At 35.6% G+C, this 25,551-nt stretch overlaps 2 protein-coding genes across 9 annotated transcripts in view; one reads left to right on the top strand and one right to left on the bottom strand.

The window, feature by feature from the left end:
• The window catches only part of METTL21A (methyltransferase 21A, HSPA lysine), a 69,025-nt gene extending 44,462 nt beyond the window's left edge, over positions 1 to 24,563 (top strand). Inside the window, exons 4-5 of one of the 4 annotated variants that reach the window (XR_003134327.3) lie at positions 17,093 to 17,166; positions 22,958 to 24,542. Coding sequence is in view for 3 of the 4 variants with exons in the window: in XM_025441862.3 (XP_025297647.1) it covers positions 17,093 to 17,166; positions 22,958 to 22,964 (81 nt within the window). In the remaining variant the exon portion in view is untranslated. Of the gene's footprint in view, positions 1 to 17,092; positions 21,449 to 22,957 lie in introns of those variants that run through there. The other 3 variants (XM_025441862.3, XM_025441865.3, XM_049106605.1) reach the window with 3 other exon arrangements.
• Positions 1 to 25,551, bottom strand: part of CREB1 (cAMP responsive element binding protein 1) — a 62,423-nt gene that overhangs the window by 24,549 nt on the left and 12,323 nt on the right. For 2 of the 5 annotated variants that reach the window (XR_003134325.3, XM_025441855.3), the window contains exons 1-5: positions 19,751 to 19,872; positions 13,727 to 13,873; positions 12,946 to 12,987; positions 6,826 to 6,926; positions 882 to 1,024 (exon numbers count right to left, since the gene is read on the bottom strand). Coding sequence is in view for 3 of the 5 variants with exons in the window: in XM_025441855.3 (XP_025297640.1) it covers positions 882 to 1,024; positions 6,826 to 6,926; positions 12,946 to 12,987; positions 13,727 to 13,873; positions 19,751 to 19,864 (547 nt within the window). In the remaining 2 variants the exon portion in view is untranslated. Of the gene's footprint in view, positions 1 to 881; positions 1,025 to 6,825; positions 6,927 to 12,945; positions 12,988 to 13,726; positions 13,874 to 19,750; positions 19,873 to 25,551 lie in introns of those variants that run through there. The other 3 variants (XR_007408884.1, XM_025441856.3, XM_049106604.1) reach the window with 2 other exon arrangements.

Genomic DNA, 25,551 nt, shown 5'->3' with positions numbered 1-25,551 from the left:
AGAAAATTAATCCAACAAGAGAGTGTCAATGTGTACATTTCATTTGTAATAAGGAGGAAAGAGGGGAAAAACTACATAATGGGAAGTACTGGATTTAATGAACAAATCAAAATGAAGAAATCTATGTATGAGGCACTTTGGCAGCAAAAGGTATTGAGAAAAGATAAAAAAGCATACCATTCACATAAAGCTTCTGATTAAGCAAAAGCAGAACTGGAAGGACTTTATGACAGATTTGGGTGAAAGATAAGAGAGAATTAAGCGTCACTCAGAGACATGACAGAAATGGAAACTCTGGTAACTTTGCATAAGAAATCTTTGCTTTCTGTGAGCCAATTTCAGCAGTCCTTATGTTTACGTTACTAGAATTTACATTACCCTTTACACTAAAAATAGTAATTGAACATGCTGGTAGACTGCAACCAAACCTTTCAACTCCTATCACAAAACATTAAATATGATTTTAAAATGCTATTTTGGAAGGGAAGCTCAATTAATAAAACAAATGAATAGTGAGATTTTTTGTCCTTAAATATCATCAAAGAATGGTATCTTATCTGAAAAAGTATGTCCTCTATTAACATCATATATTATACAAGGACTAAAATCTAGAGTTTCAAGCAGTGGTCCAAGAAACTTCTAAGACTCTCCTGGCATGTGCACAAAACAAAAGACCACCTGAAGGGCTAACACACCTGAGTAATCCTAACAAAATCCTGAAGAAAAAGAAATACTTCTGTTATACAACTCGCATGATGAACAGTAAAGGAAATAGAATACTAGCATCCAAGACTGAGAAAAGGGTTGGCAGGTGTAGGATTCCTTTACAGTGAGTAAGTGTCTGTGTCTCCCTTTCCAAAGCAGAAGCATGTTTTACTCACTGTACTGCCCGCTGCTAGTTTGGTAAATCGGGGTTGGCACCGTGACAGTGGTAATGGCAGGTGCCGATGTCTCCTCTTCAGACTTCTCTTCTTCGATCCTTGGCACTCCAGGTGCATCTGAAGATAAGTCATTCAAAATTTTTCTAGAAAAACAGAAAACTATATTGACTAAAATAAAAATAATACTTATTGGCTAAATACATATAATAGGAAAAGAAAATGGGCAGAAAGTAGCTAGTGCTTACTTAGGCAGGACACAGTTTATATATGTACTTATTAAGAGAGAGAGAGTGGGCTGGAGAAGGAGCAAAGGGAGAAGGTGGAGCAGACCTGGTGCAGAGCCACATGTGGGGCTCCATCTCCTGAGATCATGGGCTTAACTGACTGAGCCCCCCAGGTGCCTGATGACAGCAGTTTAAAATGTAAGAACAAGAATAAACCATACATGGATGAAGGCTCTGTATGTCAAAATGAAATCATATGAGGACTAGAAAAATAAGAGATTAATTTCTCTTCAATCTGAAAGTAACAGAAGGCTATGACTGGAAATCTAGGTGTAAGTAGAGATTAATAACACGAACTACAGAAAAAAATCCTTTTGCAGGGCAAAGAACACCAAAAAAAGTTAAGAGATGTTCAACAGTACTAGGAGAAAAAAAATATTTTAAATTATATATATTGTTTACATATATTATATATAATTGGCCAATATCCTCAATACATAAAGAACTCTTAAAAATTTAGGCAAAAAAAAAAAAAAAAAAAAAAAAAAAAAAAAAGCCAAAAACCCGATTTTAAACTTCTCAACTCTCAGATTGGCATAAAGTAAAACAAGTTTAACAATATATTCTGTTACCAAAGTTGTGAGAAAACACTCTCACTGTTTTAAGTATAAAATGGGCACAATCCTTACAGAATGAATTTGGTGACATGTAACAAAACCCTATGTTTACATGGTAATCTTATTTCCAGTAATTTACCCTTAAGATGTATATGTATGCTATATGTAGATGTATGCTATCATACAAAAATACATATATATAAGGTTATTCATGGTAGCATCTGCAACTGCAAAATACTCAAAATAATCTATACGCCTCTACATAGGAGAATGGCTGAATAAACTATAGTTCATCCAGATATGGGTACAGCATGGTACCTTATGTATAAGAAAGTGAAATAATATATATATTATTATAAAATATGTATAAAATACACACACACACACACATATATATGTATTTGCTTTTCTATTGAAGAAAAAACTCAGAAAGGATAAACCAGATGGGAGTTTATTTATTTATTTATTTTTTCAGATGGGAGTTTAATGAGATTACTTAATCTACTGGGTCAGTAAGAAAGAAGTAAAAAAAGAAAAGATTGGGAGAGAGCACTACTGAGTTTATTTTTTGGTACAATTCTGACTTTTGGAACCATGTTAATGTTTCACATATTAAAAAATGCTATCAATAAAGATGGGGGAAAAATTCTAAAATGGAAACAAATAAAATCAAATGAACCTTACTATATTTCAAATGAGTAAACATAATCACAGAAGAGGGGGGGAAAAACTCAACCCAAGTAATTTTTGACATCTTAAATTTCTTTTTTTTTTTTTGACATCTTAAATTTCTAACAAACAGTGTGAATTAATAACTGAGATTCAACAGTCTACCCAAACTCTGCTCCTTTATGTCGCTATTGTCACAATTACATTTTCATACACTGTGTTGCTCATCAACAAATTTGTAATTATTGTTTTATGCATTTGTCTTTCTAATCACATGGAAAAAAAGACTTTCAAAGCAATGTATTTATAATACTACCTTTATATTTACCCATGTAATTATCTTTACTGGAATTGTACAAAATATTCTACTATTATCTCTTTCAGTATTTCTTTTGGCCCAATTTCCCCTTTGGAAATTCTATCAATGCTTTCACAGGAGCACCTCTATTGCACATGACTTTTCACCTCTTTCCCATTTTCTCTGTATTTCTGTTCTCAGATATTCAGAGTTTCTTTCTTAGTTTCTTTCCAGTTTACCAATTCTCTAAGCTACCCATATCTAGTTTATCCCACTTACGGATTTTTTTTTATTCCACTAATTGTATTTCTCATTTCTAAGACTTATTACTAATTTCTTTTCCACATTTGCTTGTTCCCATTTAGTAAACTCCCATTCTTATTGTAAGGATGATTTTCTCTCCCTTATCTCTTTGCAAATGAGAAACACAACTATTTTAAACAGCTTATAGACTGACAGCTTATAGACTGACAAAAGATGATACTCCAGAGGGTGCCTGGTTGGCAAAGTCCATTGAGTGTCCAACTCTTGGTTTTGGCTCAGTTCATGATTTTATGGGCTGTGAGACGGAAGCCTGCGTGGGGCTCTGTACTCAGTAGGGAGTCTGCTAGAAGATTCTCTTCCTTTGCCCCTTCCCCCATGTGTGTGGTCTCTTTCTCCCAAATAAATCTTAAAAAAAAAAAAAAAAAGATCTTACTCTGGGCATCACTGCTCTCGAGCATCATTTCAAACTTTAGCATTGAAAAGCACTTGTTAAAAGCATGTTAAAACACAGATTCCATGGGCAGCCCCAGTGGCTCAGCGGTTTAGCGCCGCCTTCAGCCCAGGGTGTGATCCTGGAGACCCGGGATCCAGTCCCACATCAGGCTCCCTGCATGGAGCCTGCTTCTCCCTCTGCCTGTGTGTCTGCCTCTGTGTGTGTGTGTGTGTGTGTATCTCTCATGAATAAAATCTTAAAAAAACAAAAACAAAAACAAAACACAGATTCCTGGGTCTCCATTCCACAGATTCTAATTCATTAGGTATGTGGTAGGAGCCTGAGAATTTGCACTTCTAAACAGATTCTGATTTGCCAGTATGGTCTGTAGACCACATTTTGAATAGTACTGGTCCTCAGAGCAATGTTTTTTCAGACTTAGACCACAAACCATACGTGAACCATGAAAAGAGTTATGTATGTTGTAACCAAAACAAAACAAATAAAAAACAGCTGAATATCACACATGATAATGGTGAGTACTGCTGTATATTTAGCTTCAGATGTCTACTTATAGGGGCAGCCCGGGTGGCTCAGCAGTTTAACGCTGCCTTTAGCCCAAGGCCAGATCCTAAAGACCGGGATCTAGTCCCACATCGGGCTCCCGGTATGGAGCCTGCTTCTCCCTCTACCTGTGTCTGTGTCTCTGCCTCTCTCTCTCTCTCTGTGTCTCTCATGAATAAATAAATAAAATCTTAAAAAAAAAGATGTCTACTTATAGACAGATGTTATGTGTGTACTATATATGTTTGTGTATATATGAATATGGATAAGTGTATGTGTACACAGAGAAAACTGTAAAGATAAATTTCTTATTGTCATAAAGAACAGAAATTTAAAAGCTACAACTCTAGACCTGCAAATAAATCCACTTCTCTTTTGCTTGAAGCCAGTAATCATTTCTTATCTTGTCTTTCCAGTTTCTAATATTGTTGCTCCAGACCATCTTGGTCATTCTTGTATCTTGGGAGATACATTTCACTTTCTCTTAAAGTATTCTCCAGATGTGGTCTGAGCAGTAGGACTAATTCCCTCCCTTAATCTAGACACTAGGCTTTTATCAGTATACTATAGCCTTATGGTATACGGGGTTTTTTGGCAACCATATATATCTCCTAATGATAATTAAAGAACACAATTATCTTTTAAAAACAAATTCTTGATCCAGAATCTTGTACTTAACTGGTTTTATTTTATTTTTTAAAATATTTTTTAAAGATTTTATTTATTTATTCGTGAGACACACACACACACAGAGGCAGAGACACAGGCAGGGGGAGAAGCAGGCTCCATGCAGGGAGCCCGATGTGGGACTCGATCCTGGGTTTCCAGGATCACACCCTGGGCTGAAGGTGGCACTAAACTGCTGAGCCACCAGAGCTACCCTTAACTGGTTTTATTTTAAACTCAAGTTCAGAAATTTTATAATTGTCACCAACAATTAGTTGTTGATAGTGTTTCCCTTGGCTGCTATGATCTTTCAAAGTACTTATTCTCCCATCCATTAGGGCACTTCTCCCTTAAAGTTCTGTCACCTGCAAATCTGGTAAGCACGGCTTCTCTGTTTTTCAGCTGTACTGCTGGTAAAAATACCAAGCCAGGGGAGACTAAGTGAGAGCCCTTCAAGAACCTTCTCTGGGTATAATTTCATCACTACAAAGCTGGGTGTATCAATTAACCTCCATTTCTCCAACCTTACAAGCATATCATAAGGATTCTGTTAAAGATCTTGTTATTATAGTCAAGACATAAAAGCTAGGTTTCAAGAATTTATAAGCTTAAAACAAAATAATGGTACATAATGATTGTAAGGGAAGATATATTATCCTTCACGAATGTAATTTCTCTACCTATGTGTGGCCTCAGGCACCTTCTATATGATTATGAATTAAGGTGTTACTATTTAAATGGTCTTTGCTACGATATACGTTATCACAAAAGATTTTTCTCAATATAAAGCTCTTATTTTACTTTATTTTTTTAAGACTTTATTTACTTAGAAAAAGAGCATGAGTGGGGGGAGGGGCAGAGGGAAAGGGAGAGAGAATCTTAAGCAGACTCCGTGCTGAGTGTGGAGGCTGATGCAAGGCTTGATCTCACAACCCTGAGATCATGACCTGAGCTGAAATCAAGAGTTGGGACACTTAAATGAGTCACCCAGGTGCCCTAAAGCTCTTATTTTATAAGGTCTACAATTAAAATTTACAGAACGTATTTACAACTCTTTGCCTGGAATTTATATATAGAGGAGTCTTGTGGCTTAGTAACACCTTGTTTGATTTGCTTCAGGATCAAATGTGTTAAAAATTAACATGAGACTGGTATTTCAAAGTTCAAATCTAAACTAGCTATATTAAAAAAACTTATGAGCATAAATGCATACAACATCTACTTGGTAACAAAGTTTCTTAAGATCTCAAAATCAGTTTATGGATATTCATTTTTAGGATCCTTCATTTACTTGTGAGAAAAGAAAAAAAGGGCTTAGAAGCCAAGTGCAAAAAAATTTTTAATCATCCCTTTGAAAAATGGAAATAACTTAGGCTATAATAATAAGAAAAAATATTAGGAATTTGAAATTTATTAGATTTTGAGGTAAGCTTATGAATATATGGAATTGCTCTTTCTGGAGATATTTAGCATGGAGTCAATATCTACATATAAAAAAATGGTTTTAGTACATCTTGGAGGCAAGGCATGGACTAGGCAACCTCTAGTTGAACACAAAAATTACAGTAAGGGGCAACCTGGATGGCTCAGTGGTTTAGCGCCGCCTTCAGTCCAGGGCGTCATCCTGGAGACCCGGGATTGTGTCCCGTGTTGGGTTCCCTGCATGGAGCCTGCTTCTCCCTCTGCCTGTGTCTCTGCCTCCCTCTCTCTCTATCTCTCACTAATAAATAAATAAATCTTTAAAAAAAAATTACAATAAGGTACCCCTAAAATTAGGGGTTATCAGCAAAGCATCACCCTGAAACTTAAATTAATGAGCAGTTATCTAATAAGTACCATGGCATGAGACATGGTTTGCAAATGTGCTATTTAAGTAGATAAATGCTGTAGTGTTAGAACTGACAGACAACTAGAAATGCTCTAACTTTACAAATATATTCCAAACTTTTTAAGAGAAAAGTAGCAATTGGCATAATCTACAAAAACAGAAGCAGAAAAAAAAAAATCACTGTTGATCCAGGACTTTTAGAGTAAAAAAAAACTTCTCTTATTTTGTACAATAGACTTCAACTTGAGAGAAGTACCTCAAGATGAAGTGATTTCTATGGTCACTAATTGAGCAGCTAATTGGTCTTTTGACATCTTTTCATCTCCAACTATCCTAAGGCTTCCTGACATCTGTGATTCTTTTAACTATTGAATTCCATACCTGTAGGAAGGCCTCCTTGAAAGAATTTCTCTTCGTTTTTGGGAATCAGTTACACTATCCACTGACTCCTGAGAATCTTCACTTTCTGCAATAGTTGAAATCTGAAAATAAAGAAGAACTTTATCTTGATAATCGAATTTAGTTCCCATAAAATTTTTATGAATTTTAAGAAAAAGTGAAAGATCAAAGGACATATATAAACCTTACACATGCTTCAGTAGAAAAAAGTCAATTTTTATGGGAGACAACCACACCAATCACACTCCTCTTCTCTTTACTTATCCTATAGAAGTCAGAGGGGGCCTAAATTTTTTTTTGTCAAAACCAAACTTTTGTGATACCGAAATTCAGCTTTACTTCTTTTAGGACCTCACATAATCAATCTTGAATGCATCAATATTACTGTCAGTTGTTTTCTTAAAATTGTTAGAAGAAAACTACCAAGTAATACAAGGTTTCTGACATGAAGGAAGAATAAATGAGCAAATATTTGGTCATAAGTCTACATAGTGACTATAAATATATTTTCCTTTACTGTTAAAACACTTATGACTATATTTACAACTGTATAAATAAGATCAGTGATCTCCCACCATGTTCCAGATGGTTGTTTCTAGCATGTTAGTCCACATATAGACTTTCAAAGTTGGCATTCTACAATTTCTATTAAATAAAAACTCAAGAACTGTGCATTTCTGGAAAAGTATCTCTGGACTGAAAAGTAATAAAGATAAGCTGAACAAAGATTTTATATGGGATAATAATAATAGCAACTAACATTTATTGAGAACTTACTATGTGCCAGGCTCTATGCTAAAGTATATACATGTATTATAATACTTAATACTAATACAGTAATATCAGGTATTAGGTAAGTACAATTATTATATTCATTTTGTAGATGGAAGAACTAAGGCACAAAGAGGTTAAGTAACTCACCCGAGTCACAAAGCTAGGAAGTAGTGGAGCCACTGTCAATAGTTGGCATCTCAGTTTTAGACATCCTTACCCGCTTCAAAATCCTGTTGGTTCCAATCTCAAACCAGTTTTGTCAGAAGCAGCCACCCAGAGGTGTTTTTAGACCATTTTTAGACTAGAAGTTCACTCACCTGGGCAAGCCTACCTGTCAAATTTATACTGTCAAGCTTCTCTAATCTAATCAGCAGGAGCCCCTTGCTCTTCCCCGAACTAGATGTGCATGATGTTGTCATAGTGAGAATAAGATTTAATGAAAGCAAAAGATGCTGTGTGGTTCAGCTCCATGTCAAAATTTAGGGCAATGGCAACCAGAAAGAACATGTCTCCAAAGGACTTAAGGAATCCCACAGGGACTCTGTATCTGGTCTGAGCCTATGGGTTCTGGAGACCGGGCATTTTGTTAACAGGCACTCATTCTACAATGAAATTGGGTAAATCCAGTCATGCTTCACAGTACATACCTACAGTAAAGCAACATGCCCCACCCAAACACTTTATAGTGTAAGAACTATACTCTTAAAGGCCTAGATATTAGCAGGCAACACTTAATGAGTCCAGAATAGACGGATAAAAAGATATGCAAGACTGAATTTAGTCTGTGCTTCTGCACAGAGTAACAATGCTATCATTACTGCCAAAAGAGCACAGAAAACAATTCCCACCTATCTGCAGCTGATGTAAGCGGGCCGCTCAGCACCTTCTCTGCACAGAAACTTAGATGTACGGCAGATGAGGAGCTGTGAAAAGACCTGAGCAGTGTGTCAGAATTTCAGGGAATAACAAGACTGAACTCAAAGTGGACAGGACTATGACAGTGGTGACCTTCATAATATTTCTCAGAACCTCTGTATCTCTGTTGTTCTTTGCATGACCCTCATCCTTACAACCTTTTATAAGGACAGTGACTTACATATACTCTCCCAAGTTACAAGTCATGAAAAAAACAATTTTAAAACATTCAGTATAAACTACCTATAGGGCAATTTTGAAATGAAATAAATTAAAGTTGCTTTTTAATATATGGCCTTTGATTTTCCTTTTTTCCAAACTCACGTAGATCTATTACTCTTAGTAGGAAAAAAGCCTCCTTTCCTCTGATCTAAAAGATTTTGTGATTTCAGACAGAAGGAATTAACTTGTCACTATGTAGTGATCACAACTTTTTCAATGTAAAGGGAATTCAGAATTATTCAGTAACACATAATGAATGTAACCTTTCCTTTTTGGGAATATTATCCAGGGAGAACTCAAGAGTTATGAAGCCAATTCCTATGGATTGTCTACCAAAAAAAACCAAAAACAAAACCCAAAGCACGCACTGGATCCACATTTTTGAGACTAATAAAAATCATGTCATAAATTCTTTTTAGGGGCACCTGGGTGGCTCAGTGGTTGCAAGTCTGCCTTCAGCTTAGGTTGTGATCCCGGGGTCCTGGAATCAAGTCTTGTATCAGGGTCCCTGCAGGGAGGCTGCTTCTCCCTCTGTCTGTCTCTGCCTCTCTCTCTGTGTCTCTCATGAATAAATAAAAATAAAAAACATATTTGTAAAATTTTAAAATATAAATCATCTCACTTTTTATAGAGTGAGAATGATGTGATTTAACATGCTTCATTACAAAAATCATTTAATATTTTATAACATGACTCAAAAATCAGATTCTAAGCTTGGACTTTTTAATCTGATTTAGCATTTGCTACTGTTGAAAAGAGGACTCATGAGAAGTAGACAGAAAATGCACTGGGATGCCTGGGTGGCTCAGCAGCTGAGTGTCTGCCTTTGGTTCAGGGCTTGATCTGGCAATCTGTGATTGAGTCCCACATCTGGCTCTCTGTGGGGAACCTGCTTCTCCCTCTGCCTCTGCCTCTGTGTGTGTGTGTGTGTGTGTGTGTGTGTGTGTGTCTTTGTGTCTCATGAATAAATGAATCTTTAATAAAATAAAAAAAAGTAAATGCATTTTTGACTGGGCTTACTAAATACTAAATTGTTTTTCATTTTCAACTGCCAATTATATAAACTTTTTAAAAAAGATTTTATTTATTTATTCATGAGAGACATAGAGAGAGGGAGAGAGGCAGAGACACAGGCAGAAGGAGGAGCAGGCTCCACGCAGGAAGCCCGACGTGGGACCCGATCCCGGGTCTCCAGGATCACACCCTGGCCTGAAGGCAGCACTAAACTGCTGAGCCACTCGGGCTGCCCCAATTATATAAACTTTTAATGAGATTTGCCTAGTATATTTTCATATCTCTGGCTCTCAGTTATTGTAGTATGCTAATAACAGGTGTTACAGTTTTATATTTTAACAAGCTCAAAACCTACTGAAACTGTAGAAGACTTATGAATGATTAGTTTAGAGAATTCTATTTCCAGGGTTTTAAAAATATACAGATTTGAGTTTTTAGGTGACAAATTTATATTGTTTGCAGTTAAAAAAAAAAAGTATGAAAACATTTCCAAACTTCTTTCAAAATGCTCTCTCCACAGCACAATTTCCTTTAAAAAAGCAGTTACTCTCTTGCATTGTTAAAATGTCACTTTCTCCCAGGAGAGTTGAAAGGGATTTTTTTTTTTCAAAAATATCCTTTAGGGGGGCAGCCTGGGTGGCTCAGTGGTTTAGCGCCACCTTCAGCCCAGGCCATGATCCTCGAGACCCGAGATTGAGTCCCACATGGGGCTCCCTGCATGGAGCCTGCTTCTCCCTCTGCCTCTCTCTCTCTCTCTCTCTCTCTCTCTCTTAAATAAATAAATAATTTAAAAAATATATCCTTTAGGGTAATATATCCCTTACAAATCCTTGCTTACCATCATTAAAAAGATGAGAAACTTTGGAACACTTGTCTCATGTAAACCACAAACAAGTAACTCATCCTTATATGATACAACTCTTAAATACTCTGCTGCATAACACTGCATCCGTATTTTGCACAAAAGGTTCCTTTGGAACTTACTTTTACTATTTGCATAGCTTAGCCTCCTGCACTGCCTTCTGGTTTCTACTCACTGTGCTCCCTGACCACCTATGTAAAAAAAAGAACACCCTTCCCTCCACATTCTCTATCCCTTTCCCCTGCTTTAATCATCTTCCCAGCACTTATCCTCACCTGACATATTTTATTTTTCATTGTCTGTCTTCGCTCAAATGTGATCTTCATGAGAATAGTGAAGTATTATTTGTTCACTGCTGTTTTTCATAGCACCTAGAACAGTGACTGGCACATAGCAGGTGATCAATAAAAATCCGTTGAATATTAGAATGTAATAATTTAAGGTAACATAACCGATAAATCTTGATACGTTTAAACTGCACTATATTAAAAATGCATTCAAAGCTAACAAATTAAAAGTGAAGATGCCACTGTTAACTGCTATACATTTGTGTAACTCCCACTATTTTTGTGAAGATTATCATATAATCTGTGAGACTTGATATACAGAGGATAAAGTTCGGGCACTAATGTCAAGCCATATATGAAATATTAATACAGCATAATTTCTAATATTCTTAGATTAAAAAAATATACACACGGGTCCTAATATCTTATTCTCACACCAAGAGAAATGTGTCTTATATCTTTTGAAAATGATGTTCTAGAATACTCATATTTTCTCAAAGTTTGAGGGACCATTTCTCTCCTTGTTTGAACAATCTCTTCTGACGTAAACTACTTCCTAGTTACTAATATACTAATCGCTGTTAACCAGCTGAAATGACCTTCAAAGTTTAATATATGCTTCATGGTTTAGGCCCTTTAAAGAAAAAGTAAATAAATAAAAAAAAAAGTAAAAAAAAAATTGTGTCTCTATAGAATTCAGGCTTTCAATTATAAACATAGCTCACCTTGATGGAAAAATGCTCTTGAAAAGATGAATAAATATTTCTATGAAGTTATTAGCCATAAAACCCTCAGGCCCAAATTATTATTGTCACAAAGTAAAGAGTAAAATTAAAATATAATCAACAACTAAATATCACATATTATGACCAATTATAATCTTCACAAGTTTTGGTAATTTTGGTGTGTTCTTTATAGAAAGACCTCTTACTCTAAGTGAAAAAGAGAAAATAAGGATTAATGTAAGGTCTGGAATCTTAAGTCTCCCGACTAGCAGATCAGATTCTTTCCACTATTACCAAGATGACAATATGAGTGGGAAGTAAGTAATGGCATAGTATAGAAAACAGTAAGGTAGCACTCAGTGAAACAAAAACTGAGGCACAGGATAGGAGACTACTGTTCATTCAGTGTGATTCCACAGAAATGTCAAATTCTTCAGTTTTCACAGGGACAACACTGTCTCCATCTTGGTAACAAATTCCATTCAAAGTATCCTTCAGTATGGAAATTCATACACGATGATGTTTTTACATGAAAATATTCTTTTCTTTTTCTTCCATATAAATGTCCAAGCAAACCAAAAGCATAAGGACAAAATGAAGTAGAGGTGGGTAACTGTGGCTCAAGGACTCAATAGTATAATATGGCTGACTAAATCGAGTATATCCTTTGAGGACATTAACAGAATGCTTCCAGGATAAAGGAAGCACTTCTCCCCTCTACAAAAATCAGTCAGTCTGGCTACCATATCCAAGGAAAATACAACAGCTCTTATCCACAGGAAGACAGCAAGGATAGTAAAGAGCAATCAAAGCTATCCTGTATAATAAATGGCTAAAGAAAAATAGACATTTGCTTAGCCTGAACATTTTTTTTAAAGTAGGAATGGTGCAGGAGATAAGGGAGAAGAAGTGGTCCAAAAGAAAAGCAATTAAATATGCTTACTTAGTTTCTGAAGATGGAACTGGGACTACTAGGTCGAAGTTTTAGAAAGGTATATTCTGGTTCACCAAAGGAAGAACAGTTTAGCAATTATACTCTTTATAAATCGGTTACCTCAGGAGACAGGGCTTCCTTTCGCTAAAGCATTCAAGTAATGCTGGACTATCATTTGGGGGAGAGGAGAAAAGCCACACAGGGAAAGTAAGCAAGGCAGGTAATGAGTTTGGCCTAGACCTAGAAGATCTCTAAGATCTTTAAGCAAACCTTAAATTGCATGTTTATAGAAGGATAATGACATAAAGAATAATTTCTCACCTTCCTTTCTAAAAATAGTTCCTTCCAAATCTAGGACCTAGGACTCACCTGAGTTCCGGAGAAAAGTCTTTTTAAGTCCTTACAGGAAGACTGTGAAGCAAAAAATATGAAATGGGAGGCTGGGGTTATGGCCTACTTGAATGAACGTTCAAGTCTTTTTTTTTTTTTCTTTCAATAAGCTCACTGCAAAGATGTGTACTGCTCTAGGTTCCCTATAGTTCAGTAGAGTAGTCACCTTCAGAGCTCTACATGCTTTTACTCCCTCTGGATTCACACCAAAGGAACAATCTCTCCAAAGAATGAGAGAACATGTGCAATGTAATCCCTGAATATATCATTATTTCAAAGTTATGTACTCTAACTTATACCCCCAGACATAGGTGGTTTTACACAATGCTTTCTATGATCTCCAAATTTAAGTAATATCTTAGGTAAGGTTATTAATTTTGACAAAGGTTTATTTTTTCCAATTGCATGTTTAGAAAAATAATTACAAAGTTATTATTTTTATATCTCAATTTTCCTGAACTAAGGTATATTAGCCTTAGTCTTTCTCAAACGTTTCCACTTTATCCCATGGACTTAATGATTTTCCCCAATCAACTCTTTTTCTTCTGTAGCTTAAGAAAAAGTCTTTTTCTTATATCTGTTCTTGTGTACATATGTACCTATACATAAGGTGACTATACAGACGCAGCATAATCCTTTACTGTAAAGCAAAATAAACTCTGAACTAGGTATGTTCCTATTTCCATAACTAATGAAAGGAGAGAGATATGGCTATAAACGACAGTTATGAAAGTAGATGCAGAACTTTTTATACACATACCTGAACTGTCTGGACTTGTGGAGACTGAATAACTGATGGCTGGGCCGCCTGAATAACGCCATGGACTTGAACTGTCTGCCCATTGGGCAGCTGTACTAAAGTTACGGTGGGAGCAGATGATGTTGCATGAGCTGCTGGCATAGATACCTATGGTGTTGAACATGGAAAAAAATTACCATCACAGATACCTCCTTAAGAGTAGTCATGTTCAATATGAAGCAACGTTTTTAGCAGGAAAAAGATGACTTTTCTGCTAGACAAGTATTTCATTGGTGTGAAAGAAACTAATGATTAAATTTAATATTCTCAAAAAAAGAAGAAAAAAAAAAAAGACTATAAATGCCCCTCCCTTTCAAATCCTTTTATGTGACAAAAACTATTTTAATGTAATATCAAAATGTATAACACAGACTTCCTCTGATTACTAAATACACTTTAATTGTATGGTGCTTTATATTTTCCTACCTGCTTTCATATCCGGTTTCTCATTTTGCTCTTCGAAGAAATCAAGACTGTATTATAATAAGGATTATCTCCATTTTAGAGACAGAATATCAAGTGCTCAAGAGATTAAATAACTTACCCAAGGTCAAGAGATATGCTAGCTTGAAGAAATATAAATGTCTTCAGGATATTATTATGTGTTAAGTTACTCATATTCTAAAATATAAATGTTCTCCAAACTTAGCCAAAACTTAACTGTTTAGAACAAATACACGTCTTGAAATATACAGCATAGTTTTCTCTTTTAAACTAATTACAAGTATGCCTTTATTAGTGAGAAAGTGTTAATATGTATTATAAACTGACAATTTCTACCCGCCCCCCCAATCAAACTTATATAACAGTTGTATTTTAAGGATTTGTTTTCTCCTGGAAGGAATAAAAGAGCAGACTTCAGGGAATATAAGAAATATTACTTTCTCCTGAGGCACAAAGAAGGCAATTTTAGTGAGTCTATATCCAGGTCCAAATGGCTGTTATGTCATATGTCTATCCGATGGTATTTATTGTTCCTGCTTGAACACACTCAGGGGTTCAACATTTTTTGCTCATTCGGTAAACAGTGATTGGGGACCCACATGCTAGGAGCAATGTCAGAACTGAAACTATAAACATGAAGGAAATTATTGGGGTACATGTGTGAAGGAAGGGAGAAAAAGAACACAAATAAATATAATCCAGTGAAGTAATGAGACTTGCCAGGAGAAAAATGAACACACTGAGGAAAGCTACCCAACCTCACCTAAGAGGAAGGGAGGACAAAATAAGAATTTGAAACAAAGAATACAGATTAGGCTGTATTTTGACTCCTAGAGAAGAGCCACAAAATTTCAGGGAAGGAGGGATGAGTAACAGTCAGTACTACTGGACCACATAAGGGTATTACTATATGAATTATACACTGGGGCAAGATAATACTGTAACAAGTAGGGCAGGATTGAATGAGCTAGTCATGAAAAACCGTATCTATGTCACATTAAAGAAGTTGCACTTTATCCTGAGGAGACTGAGAAAGGCAGTGAAGGGCTTTTGAACTCTGGAATATCATGGTGAGATTTGCATTTCAAATAGATCACTTCAGTGGCAGTATGAAAAACATTTATTTAAGAGAAAGAAAAATGTGGAGAAGAGGAGACTTAGGAGAAAACTTACATAGTAGTTAAGGTGAAATGATGAAGCCAGAAATAAAGCACTAGTTGTGATGGGGGGAAAATGAGAGAAGTGATTTAATGAAAATTCAGGAGGCAGACTAGAAAGGATATTATGAATGACTGCTTGAAGGAGGTCAGAGAGGAATCCAGGATGACCCATATATTTCATGTTTGTGTAAGAATTGGTAAACTATGCCATCAACCAAAACCAAGAACACAAGAAGTAAGGAGAAGCTTTTGCGTGGCTGGGGTGAAGGTGGATGGTGGAACTGATTTGATATCTGAATCTGTTCAGCAGGTAGTTAAACATCTGACTGTGAAGCTTGGGGGCGGAGGGTTGGGGGGAAGATCCTTATTGAAAGCTGATGTTAAAACTAGAAGCATCCATCTTTGGGTAGTTACGAAGTCCCTCCTTATTAATCATTTTCTCTCTGGCCACTATAAATCTTGCTTAGTTTTATCTGGTTCTCAAAATGTAGTTCATGGACTACCTCCATTACCTGTTTATAAAGTCGGACTCTCCTGGCAAAGCTAAGGACACCTTCCCCTACACTAAAGTCTGAGAATCACAACATTAAGTTACTCAGAGTATCTACTCTTACTTCCATACAAAAGCTCTTCTGATAGTTCAAGCATTTATTATATCCTCTTCTCTATTTTATAGAACAAATGTGAGAAGCTAACTCAGTTAATCCCTTTTCTACCCTGATCATTCTACATAACAGCTCCTAACACTGTAATTTTATAAACGGTACAGATATACAAGGTAAGATAAAAATTCCTTATATTCCTACCACTAATCACTGTTAATATTTTTGCTGTAGATGTAGGTGTTTTGCAAGGTGCATATATGCACTCAATTTTTATACACTATCATGGAATCTAATTTATCTTTTGAATCCATTATAAACCTCTCTCCATACCACTAACAATTTTCTTCAGTGGTTTTAATGGCTGCATAATAAAAATTACATACTTTTGTTTAATAAATTCCATTTTTTGGATATTTAGGTTTTCATATTTGCCTATTAGAAAAAGTTGGAATGATCACCCTTTTACCTCTATAGTTAAATCCATAAAAATTTACAGTCTCTTATTCAAAACCATTATTTTTTTTCCTTCCCACTTAAAAAAAAAAAATTCCGTAGGGGCATCTTGTGGCTCAGTCAGTTAAGCATATGACCCTTGAACTCAGCTCAGGTCTTAATCTCCAGGTTGTGAGTTCAAGCCCCGCACTTAAAACAAACAAAACAAAACAAAACAAACTTCTGTAAATTCCAAACGCAAAATGAGGCATTTTGCATTATTGTTTTAGATTGGTTATCTTCCTTTACTAGTTGGGCTGAATTTTTTTCTGTTCATTGTTCAAATCACTACAATCTTAAGATTTGACAATTTTATTATTTTTTTTAGTATTAAATACTGACAACCAAAAAATACCAGCTATCAAAATTATGATAGGAAATTATGACAAAAATGTAAAATGTGTACGGTAAGGACTTGGATGAGCAAGTGAAAAAATTCTGTAATTAGGAATAAAAAGAACAAAAACTATATAAATGGGAATAGAAAACTAGCTTTTCTATAACTCAAACAACATGTCATTGTTCTTGGACTGCCTAATAAAGATGACAGATTAAACATGTGTATATTATTTTGCTCCTTTCTGAATCTCCAATTAAATTTCATAAAATTGATTTTGTTTTTACAGGTCCAATCACATGAGCAAAGAGTGGGAAAAGAGATGAGAGTAATAGTTTTGGATGCTGGGAAGACGGATGAATGGTAATGGACTTTGAAGATCTCAAAAGGCCAACTCATGATGTAGAGGCAAGGAAAGCCTGATTTGCACCATAAAATCCTTAAGAGGCTCAGTATCTAAGACACCTTGGAAGGTGGAGTAAAGAGAGAGGCTGAGAAAATAAGGCTAGTTAAAGGTTCTTTGAGAAGCAACTGGATCCCCTCCCCACGCTCCTTGAAGAAGAGTAATTAATCTACCCCATGCTGACAGAAAAACGGAGATTTAATTTCTGGACAGTGGTCTCCTGACTGCCTATACCAAACACTGCTGACAGTGGAGTTACTAACCTCCAGTCTTCTCTCTCTTAGCTCCCAGGCCTTTCCCCTAAGCAAGGGATTAGGAAGGCCTTCCCTCAGGAACCTAACCAATGACAAGGGGCTAAATTAAACAGACTTAAAAGATACTGACATTGGGAAAGCCATAATCACCCTACAGTGAAGCTCGTAATTCATAGCTGTTAGGCCCCAAACACATCCAGAGCTTCCAATAGTTTTTTGGTTTCCTGCTTTAAACTTGAACAGACAAGAACAAATTCTAAGACATTCGAGGAAAGTTTCTAATATAAAAGATGGAGACCAAAACACATTGAAGGGCAAAAAGCTATACAAAGGAAAATCTATGTGGGGAGAAGAAAACTTAAAACCTAATTAATATTCTCAGAGATGACAGAAAATACTGCCTTTGTAAAACATAACAGGATGCTATTAAAACACAAAAGGACCATTCAGAGAACAAAAGGAACTTTTTGGAACAGGAAGCTGAAGAAATCTCCCAGAAAGCAGAGCAAAAAGATGGAAAGCAGTAAAGATGAGAAAATTAGAGAAATAATCCCATAGGTATATCATTTAGATCACAAGGATCCTAGAGAAAAAGAAAGAGGAAAAAACACCTTCAACCAAATAATTTAAAGAAATTGCCCAGAATCAAAGACATGAGTTTGTACCATAAAAGGGCCCACTAATTATATATATAGCACAATGGATAAAAACTATCCGAACCAAGACCCTAATAATGAAATAGTGAAGCACTGTGAACAGAGAGAAATAAGATACCAGAGAAATAAAATAAAGCTGGGAGGGGCAGAGGGAGAGGGAGGAAGAATCTGAAGCCGACTCCACAAGTGTGAAGCCCGATGTGGGGCTTCATCCCACGATCAGGAGATCATGACCTGAGCTAAAACCAAGAGTGGGATGCTTAACCAACTAAGCCACCCAAGTGCCCAAGAAAAAATATTTTTACCAAGAATTTTTTTACCCAAACTTGCTTAAGAAACCACTGGAAAACGTTTTACTGTATCAAGAACACAAAGTCAATAACAGAAAGACAGTAAAGGGAAAGGAATTTCCAGGAATGCATTATACAGCAGACTTAGAGGACAAGCAGAGCAGACAGGATAGTGCCACCCAAGAGATAGGTATGAGGGCTGTCAGCACCAAGATTCCTTCTAGAACTGTACCTTCTTTTTACCAGAGGGTCAAATGCTTGTGTGAGCCCAGACTCTGATCTGTCGTGTTTGCCTTGACCATGTACTGATGAAGTCCTGGCTCTTTCCCCTTTTCCTGCACCTGCCTTATCCAAGTATTTATTTCATTCCCAGATATATTCTGCTTTGTCTCTCCCCTGAGGGTTGGAGGTCAGCCCTAGTACTCTTAGTAGAAAACATAGAGCAGCCCACTCCTTCTGACTATATCCCTGCTGGAGATCAAGTATTTGGGCCATACTTTAGTTCAGTGTAGTAACCATCTGTGTTTAGCCACAGATTCTCCAAGACCCATTCTTGCTCAGGGACTCTCTGAGGAGAGCGTTTAAATTCTTCAGGAAGGCGAAGCTCAACATTCCAGAACCTCTGCTGGAATTATTTTCTCCCGGGAGCCTTTATCAGAAAAAGGCAATATGATACTCTGATCTAGCAGGTTTATGTCTGTTACTTGGTTTTTATATTAACTACCTTTCTCACTCATATATACACAATTAGTGGTTAATAAAATAATTGAGGAAAAATACATCAGAACAAAAAATAAAAATGAGAGAATATAACTCTAGAGATAGAAATGTTTAAGACAGACAAACAGAAGGAATCATGAATTATTTTTAAAAGATATAGGAAACAAAAACCCATTATCATTCTTGAAATTTACTTGTGTGTCAATCTATTTGCCTATCCTACTTTTTGGTTTAAGCACATAGAAAAGTTAGCCTGTCGGTTATCTAAATTCCCATGCCTCAAAAAATCTGTGTGATTAAAAAAAAAAAAAAAAAAGCTGTTACCTTATCAGGTATTCTTCCCTTGTTTAAGAGAGATAATCTCTTTCCATTAGTCAAAATGTCATTATTCTGAATCAGATCACTACAAATAGGTAATTAGTGTTTTAACAATACATTTTTCTGTTCTGTTACTGAATCATTTCTAAAATTATGCTAATATACTAAGTAAACAGGAATGTTGATATTCTAAGAATGTCTGTGCTCATTCTATGCATCTCTCTGCAATGAAAACTAAATCTTTTTGTCTAAAACATATTCCTCTTGGAAGAGACGTAACTTGGAATCTCTCCATGTATTTTATACCTGGGCTAATGTGGCAATCTGTGGCTGGGCTTGAACTGTCATTTGCTGGTTTTCAGCTTCTGTTACAGCTGCATCTCCACTCTGCTGGTTCTCTGCTCCAGATTCCATGGTCATTTAGTTACCTACAATAATATGGAAGAGTGTTACAAGCACTACAGTGCTTTGTGCTTTTGTGACTTTAAACACAAATTTCAGGTTATAAATAGGTATATGTGCTCGTTAGGTTAGCAAATGTACTTCGAAATCTAGTTAAAAGAAAAAAACTTGTCTTTTCCCTTGTTATTCCAACTATTTCTTCCACAAATCTCCCCTATTAAACAAGGGGAGGAGGGTGCCAATAAAATTCTAATTTCTTCAAACTGTACTCCTCAGGTATGGAGAGAAGGTAGAGTAGAAGAGAGCTGATGCCAGGGTCTATGAAATATTGGCTTCATGGTACTTCCTATTAGGGTATTCCCTCCTTTTACAGGGAAGAAGTAGAAAATTATAAGCTACTTCCACAGGAAATTACTGGGGGTAGGACAAAATCAGCCCAAGTTGTGGGGTATCAAGATAGAAAGGTGGGATAAACAGCCACAGGGCCCAATTAGAGGCCCCAAACACTGCAAATCTTGGGTGTTCTGACTCCTCACCCCATGTACAGTGTACAACACTACACATGCACACAAACATGAAATAAAATTTTGAGTAAGTTAATCAAGGCTGTTCTTTTTCACTTTGGGGCCCTACTTTGCTAGTCTGTTTGTTGGGTAATCTAGCACTAAATGGCAGCATAAGTTAGTGGAGAACAATTCCTAGCAGCAGCAGCTACATGCAGATGAGATATTTCTTTCTGATAACAGAAATAAACTTCTGGTGATAATTATGTCTAAAAGATTCACAATAAAAGGGATTACTTTTTACTTGTGTACTACTGTTATCATTTAGTGCTTTGTATATTACCTGTCAAAAATGAATTTATTAAGAGTGATGATTGCCTATAGTGATTCCATAAATAACACAATAGCCCCAGTTCTTTTCCAGAATTTATTAGATTTATTTTATAACTCTGAAGTTGATAACCAAAATTGTGACTGATCCTTATGTGATTACTACATGTCATCAGAACGTATCACATACTAATACATTTTGCCATGATTCACAGGGTTCTATAAAGTTTTACAAGTGACAAGTAAAAATGGAAGTAAAAATATCTCTGTGGAAAGGAGTATAAATAATTTCGCAATACAGAATCCACAAAAGAGATGACGAAAAGATCAACAGACTTGACTACGTAATTATTTAAAACATTCATATGACAAAAGACACGAAGACAAGTACACAATGAGAAAACATCTGCCAGACATAATCGACAGAATTACATCTAGAATACAGAGAAACTACTAGTCAATAAGAAACTCCATTATTGACTAGTTCACAAAGATATATGTTCAAGGATATTCACTGTAGAATTTTTTATTATAGCAAAAATCTGGAAACTATCATTCGAAGACCATTTGAGAAATTACAGCAATGAAAAAGAGAGAAGTCTAGCTGTAATGTAATGACATATAAAGTTTTCCAAGACAAACTGAGTAGAAGGGCAAGTCACAGAACATATCGTAAAAGAGATTTCTGCTTATGTTAAAAAAAAAAAAAGGCAAAAACGTGTCCCATGTATATGCATCAAAAAAAAAGTGTGAGAAGTTATATACTGAATTGTAAGTGGTGGCTCTGAGGAGAGGAAGATGTGGTGGAACAGGATGGAACTGGATAGGGTAAGGACTCTCACTTTTCACATATTTTAGTATTTTATTTTCTTCCCATCAGGACCATTTCCGGATTACTTGCACAATTTAAAAGATTTTAATACCAGAAGTCATGAATAACATTTTGAAAACTATGAACCAAAAACTATGTTTCAATCAGGATTCTGAGATACCTGTTGAAAAACAATTTTAAATCCTAGGTATTTTTATATGAAATTACTAGTTTTGTTTAAATTTTGCCTATACCGTTTACTCCACATTTCCAAAAAGTAAAAATACTATTCTTAAAAATTATCAAATCACTGTATTATTACCTGTGATAACTGAGTTACATACTAACAATCAGTGCTCTTTTAAACTAAAAAATTTAAGACATCAAAAATAACAAAGCAACATCAACAACAAAATAGTTTATAGTTTATGTATCCTAATGTCCATATTTTTTGTCTGCAAGAAAATGGCATATGAAAATAGAAAACTTCATCTCAGTAATAAGTAAGTGAGTCCATCAGAGGACAAAAGTGAACAGAGTCAAACTAAATAAGGGCAGAAATCCATGAACTTTTCTTCATCCTCTCCCTAAGCCATCATTTTAATGAGAACAAAAACAAATACAAAGTGATCATAATACATCCTTTGTAGACAGAGTATACACCACCATTTTTAGAAGATTTTACTCCTGGCCACCTTTTGTTTTTAGAACTTGTGCTGTCATTTATATATTTCACTTCCTCATTTGATTAAAGGCAATCTCCAGCACAGATAGCATTTCTTCTGTTTTTGTTTATTATACAGTATCAGGACTACTTATTTTTTCTGATGTTTAAGGTATAGGGCATCATAATTTTTTGTTGCAGAAAAAAAGACACTATTATAATAAACAAAACTACTAGTTAACATAAATAATTGTAGCTACAAGGACACATTAAAAACAGGACTGTGATTTGCATTACCTAGATAAAATGCTTTTAAAAAATCACCAACAAAGTGTGATCCTCTCATGTAAACTGTCAGGGTTTTTAAATTAATTAATTAATTAATTTTATGTCAGGGTTTTATGATCATTTCTCATTCAAGCATTATCATTTCTCTCATTAATCTTTTTCATATAAGGGAACAGCCTTCTTAATTTTTATGACTCTTAGCTCAAGTAGGTGATCAACATCCAAAGCAACAGCACAAATACAGTCTTTTATCAGAAAATTCTCAAAGTGCTTTGTTCTCAAAGGGCAAATGAGAATTATTTAAGGAATAACAATTTGCTTCAGATGAGGAACTCTCTGAACTAAAATAGCCACTATTCTTTTGGCTCTTACAGTAAAGGTTTTTTTTCTTTTTTGTTTTTGGGTACCGTAAAGGTATTAAAATAGTCTCTCAACTAGACTAAACTAACATTTAAAGTGGGTGTATTCTTTTTGGACTTTGAAAACTTTTGCCCTTTTTCTGTTTATATCTTCAGGTGGTGAGAGAAGAAATACTACAGTATCATATCTACAATCTTCAATTTTTCTATCAACCCAGGGGCAGTCTAGCCAGAACTGCAATATCCAGACACAGGATCAATTACTATAGCTAATATGTGGGTTTCCAAAGTTGTTTGAAGAAAGAAGATTCTTAATTCACTACACAAATGAATGCTTTTCAGGGATACAAAAAATAAAAAAAGACCGAATACTACTATAAAATAAGTAAAAGATCAGGTACATATAAACTTGGAATGTTCTACAAATACTGGACCTGGATTGGATTGGATCTTACTTAGAAATCACTGAAAATGGGCAGCCCGGGTGGCTCAGCGGTTTAGCGCTGCCTTCGGCCTAGGGTGTGATCCTGGAGACCCGGGATCGAGTCCCACGTCGGCTCCCTGCGTGGAGCCTGCTTCTCCCTCTGCCTCTGCCTTGTCTGTGCCTCTCTCTCTGTGTCTCTCATGAATAAATAAATAAAGTCTTTAAAAAAAAAAAAAGAAATCACTGAAAATCTAGTAGTATTAGCTGACTGGTGATTCTTGATCCGACTGGTGATATTGATTCCGGTAATTCAGAACTACAAAATTTGGGGGATACTGATATTTAAGATTGGGGATTTTCATGATTTATCCCTAAAAACATAATCCTTTGGAAACAGTAAGTTCATAACAAATTTCTAAACAGTATCATGCCTAAAAGAAACAAAAATGGGCGGCCCCAGAGGCGCGCTGCCTTCAGCCCAGGGTGTGATCCTAGAGACCGAGTCCCGCATCAGGTTCCCTGTTTCTCCCTATGACTGTGTATCTGCCTCTGCCTCTCTCTCTCTCTCTCTCTCTCTCTCTCTCGGTCATGAATAAATAAATAAAATCTTAAAAAAAAATGCTCAAACCAATTCACAAAGATATGTATCATTTTGCTATAATGCTTTTGAGAGTTGTGCCTTTAATATGAAAATTAAAAAGTGAAGTGATTCTTAGTATTATTCTTGAGAGAATAAACAATGCTGCTGTGAATAAGGGGGAAAGTGAGCCTAACACCTGGTGGAAAGCTGGATCTGTCACCAAGTGGTCATTGGAAAAAATTGAAAAATTAAACTTTTTGTGTTTCAGTTTCCTCAACTGTAAAAAACTAAGATTGAAAGAGCTCTTCCAATTTTAAATGCTCTGATCTAGGAAATGACACCACCAGCTGTATGTATACACACATAATGCACATAATTATGCAGGCACTTAACAGTATATATAATAAATGAAGTATTTCGTTTTATTCTACAGTAATATATATACATACAGTAAAAGCAGAAAGATTCACTAAGAATAGGTCACCCAGTCTTCTGATCTTGGATTAATACAGAGTCAGTACCACTTACTGATTTATAAAATCATGAGAATGCAATACAATTTGACACAATTAACAGTACTTTAAGAAAATGCTACAACACCAGACTACCAGTCAATAAAGATTCTCTTGCACGGTGGACAGCATCTCTTTTACTCATTATGTTGCTCTGGTCACAACTGTTGTTATTAAGTAGTTTTATAGCCTCTTTTCTTAAATTTAAAGAGGACAAAGAAGTTTTTCCTTTTCATCTTAGAAAGCTTCAAGGAACTTAACTAAGGCTGTATCACTTTTATACCCTTTACGTAGAAAAGACAGTAGACATTTAAAACTTTAAAATGTAGTTTAGATAAACCTCTCAGTAAAGTGTCAAATGAGTGGTTCCATGACATTTAAAAGAAAAGAAAAGAAAATGTTCTGCAATAGTCAAGAGAATGGGGGAATTCCAAAGAAGCACTGAGGATGGACACAGCATCATAAATTTAGGGAAGAAGAATAACTTTTCTGATAAGAAAAATGGTATGAGCAAAGGCTTACATTAGTATGCCTCTAGAGAAATGGGTGAATTTCTGGCTGGTGTCAGATTCTATACAGAAGCAAGGAGAAAAGACAAATGATAACAGAATAGTCACTCTAATCAGTAACTACTTCCTAGGACAAAATGAAAATTGAGAATGATTATCTCATGATGAGATATCTGATGATCTCTTTAAAGTTATTGAGTTTAGAATTTTTATATTGCAGTGAATTTTACTTCTGCTCTATAAAGCCATATATCCTGAAAGAATTCACCATTTTTAACTACATAAAACCATCAATATCTTCAATTTTAACAACTCACATTATATACATTATACTCGTAATAGGGTATCATATCTGAGGACATATCTCAGGCACCATCAAATTACTGGGGAAAAAGAAATAGACAAAATAATTTGTTTTTAAAAAAACTTTGCCTTTGTGGAACTTACATTCTAGTGTGTGGGAACAGGGGAAAGAAAGTATGTAAAATGTATAATAAATCAGATGGTGAGAAGTATCCTGTAAAAAAAAAAAAAGCTCAGGGGTGCCTAGGTGGCACAGTCAGTTCAGTGTCTGACTGGATTTTGGCCCAGGTCATGATCTCAGGGTTGGGAAGATGGAGCCCTGTATCTAGCACTGCTCAAAATGTGGAGCCTGCTTAAGATTCTATTCTTCCTCCCCGCCCCCCTTCACTTTCTAAAATAAATAAATGAAGCAAGCTGAGAAG

This window comes from Canis lupus, chromosome 37, assembly GCF_003254725.2.
Source record: "Canis lupus dingo isolate Sandy chromosome 37, ASM325472v2, whole genome shotgun sequence".
NCBI classification, from domain to species: domain Eukaryota; kingdom Metazoa; phylum Chordata; class Mammalia; order Carnivora; family Canidae; genus Canis; species Canis lupus.
The sequence above is the reverse complement of the archived record's forward strand: the minus strand, read 5'-3'. Positions and strand labels throughout refer to the sequence as shown.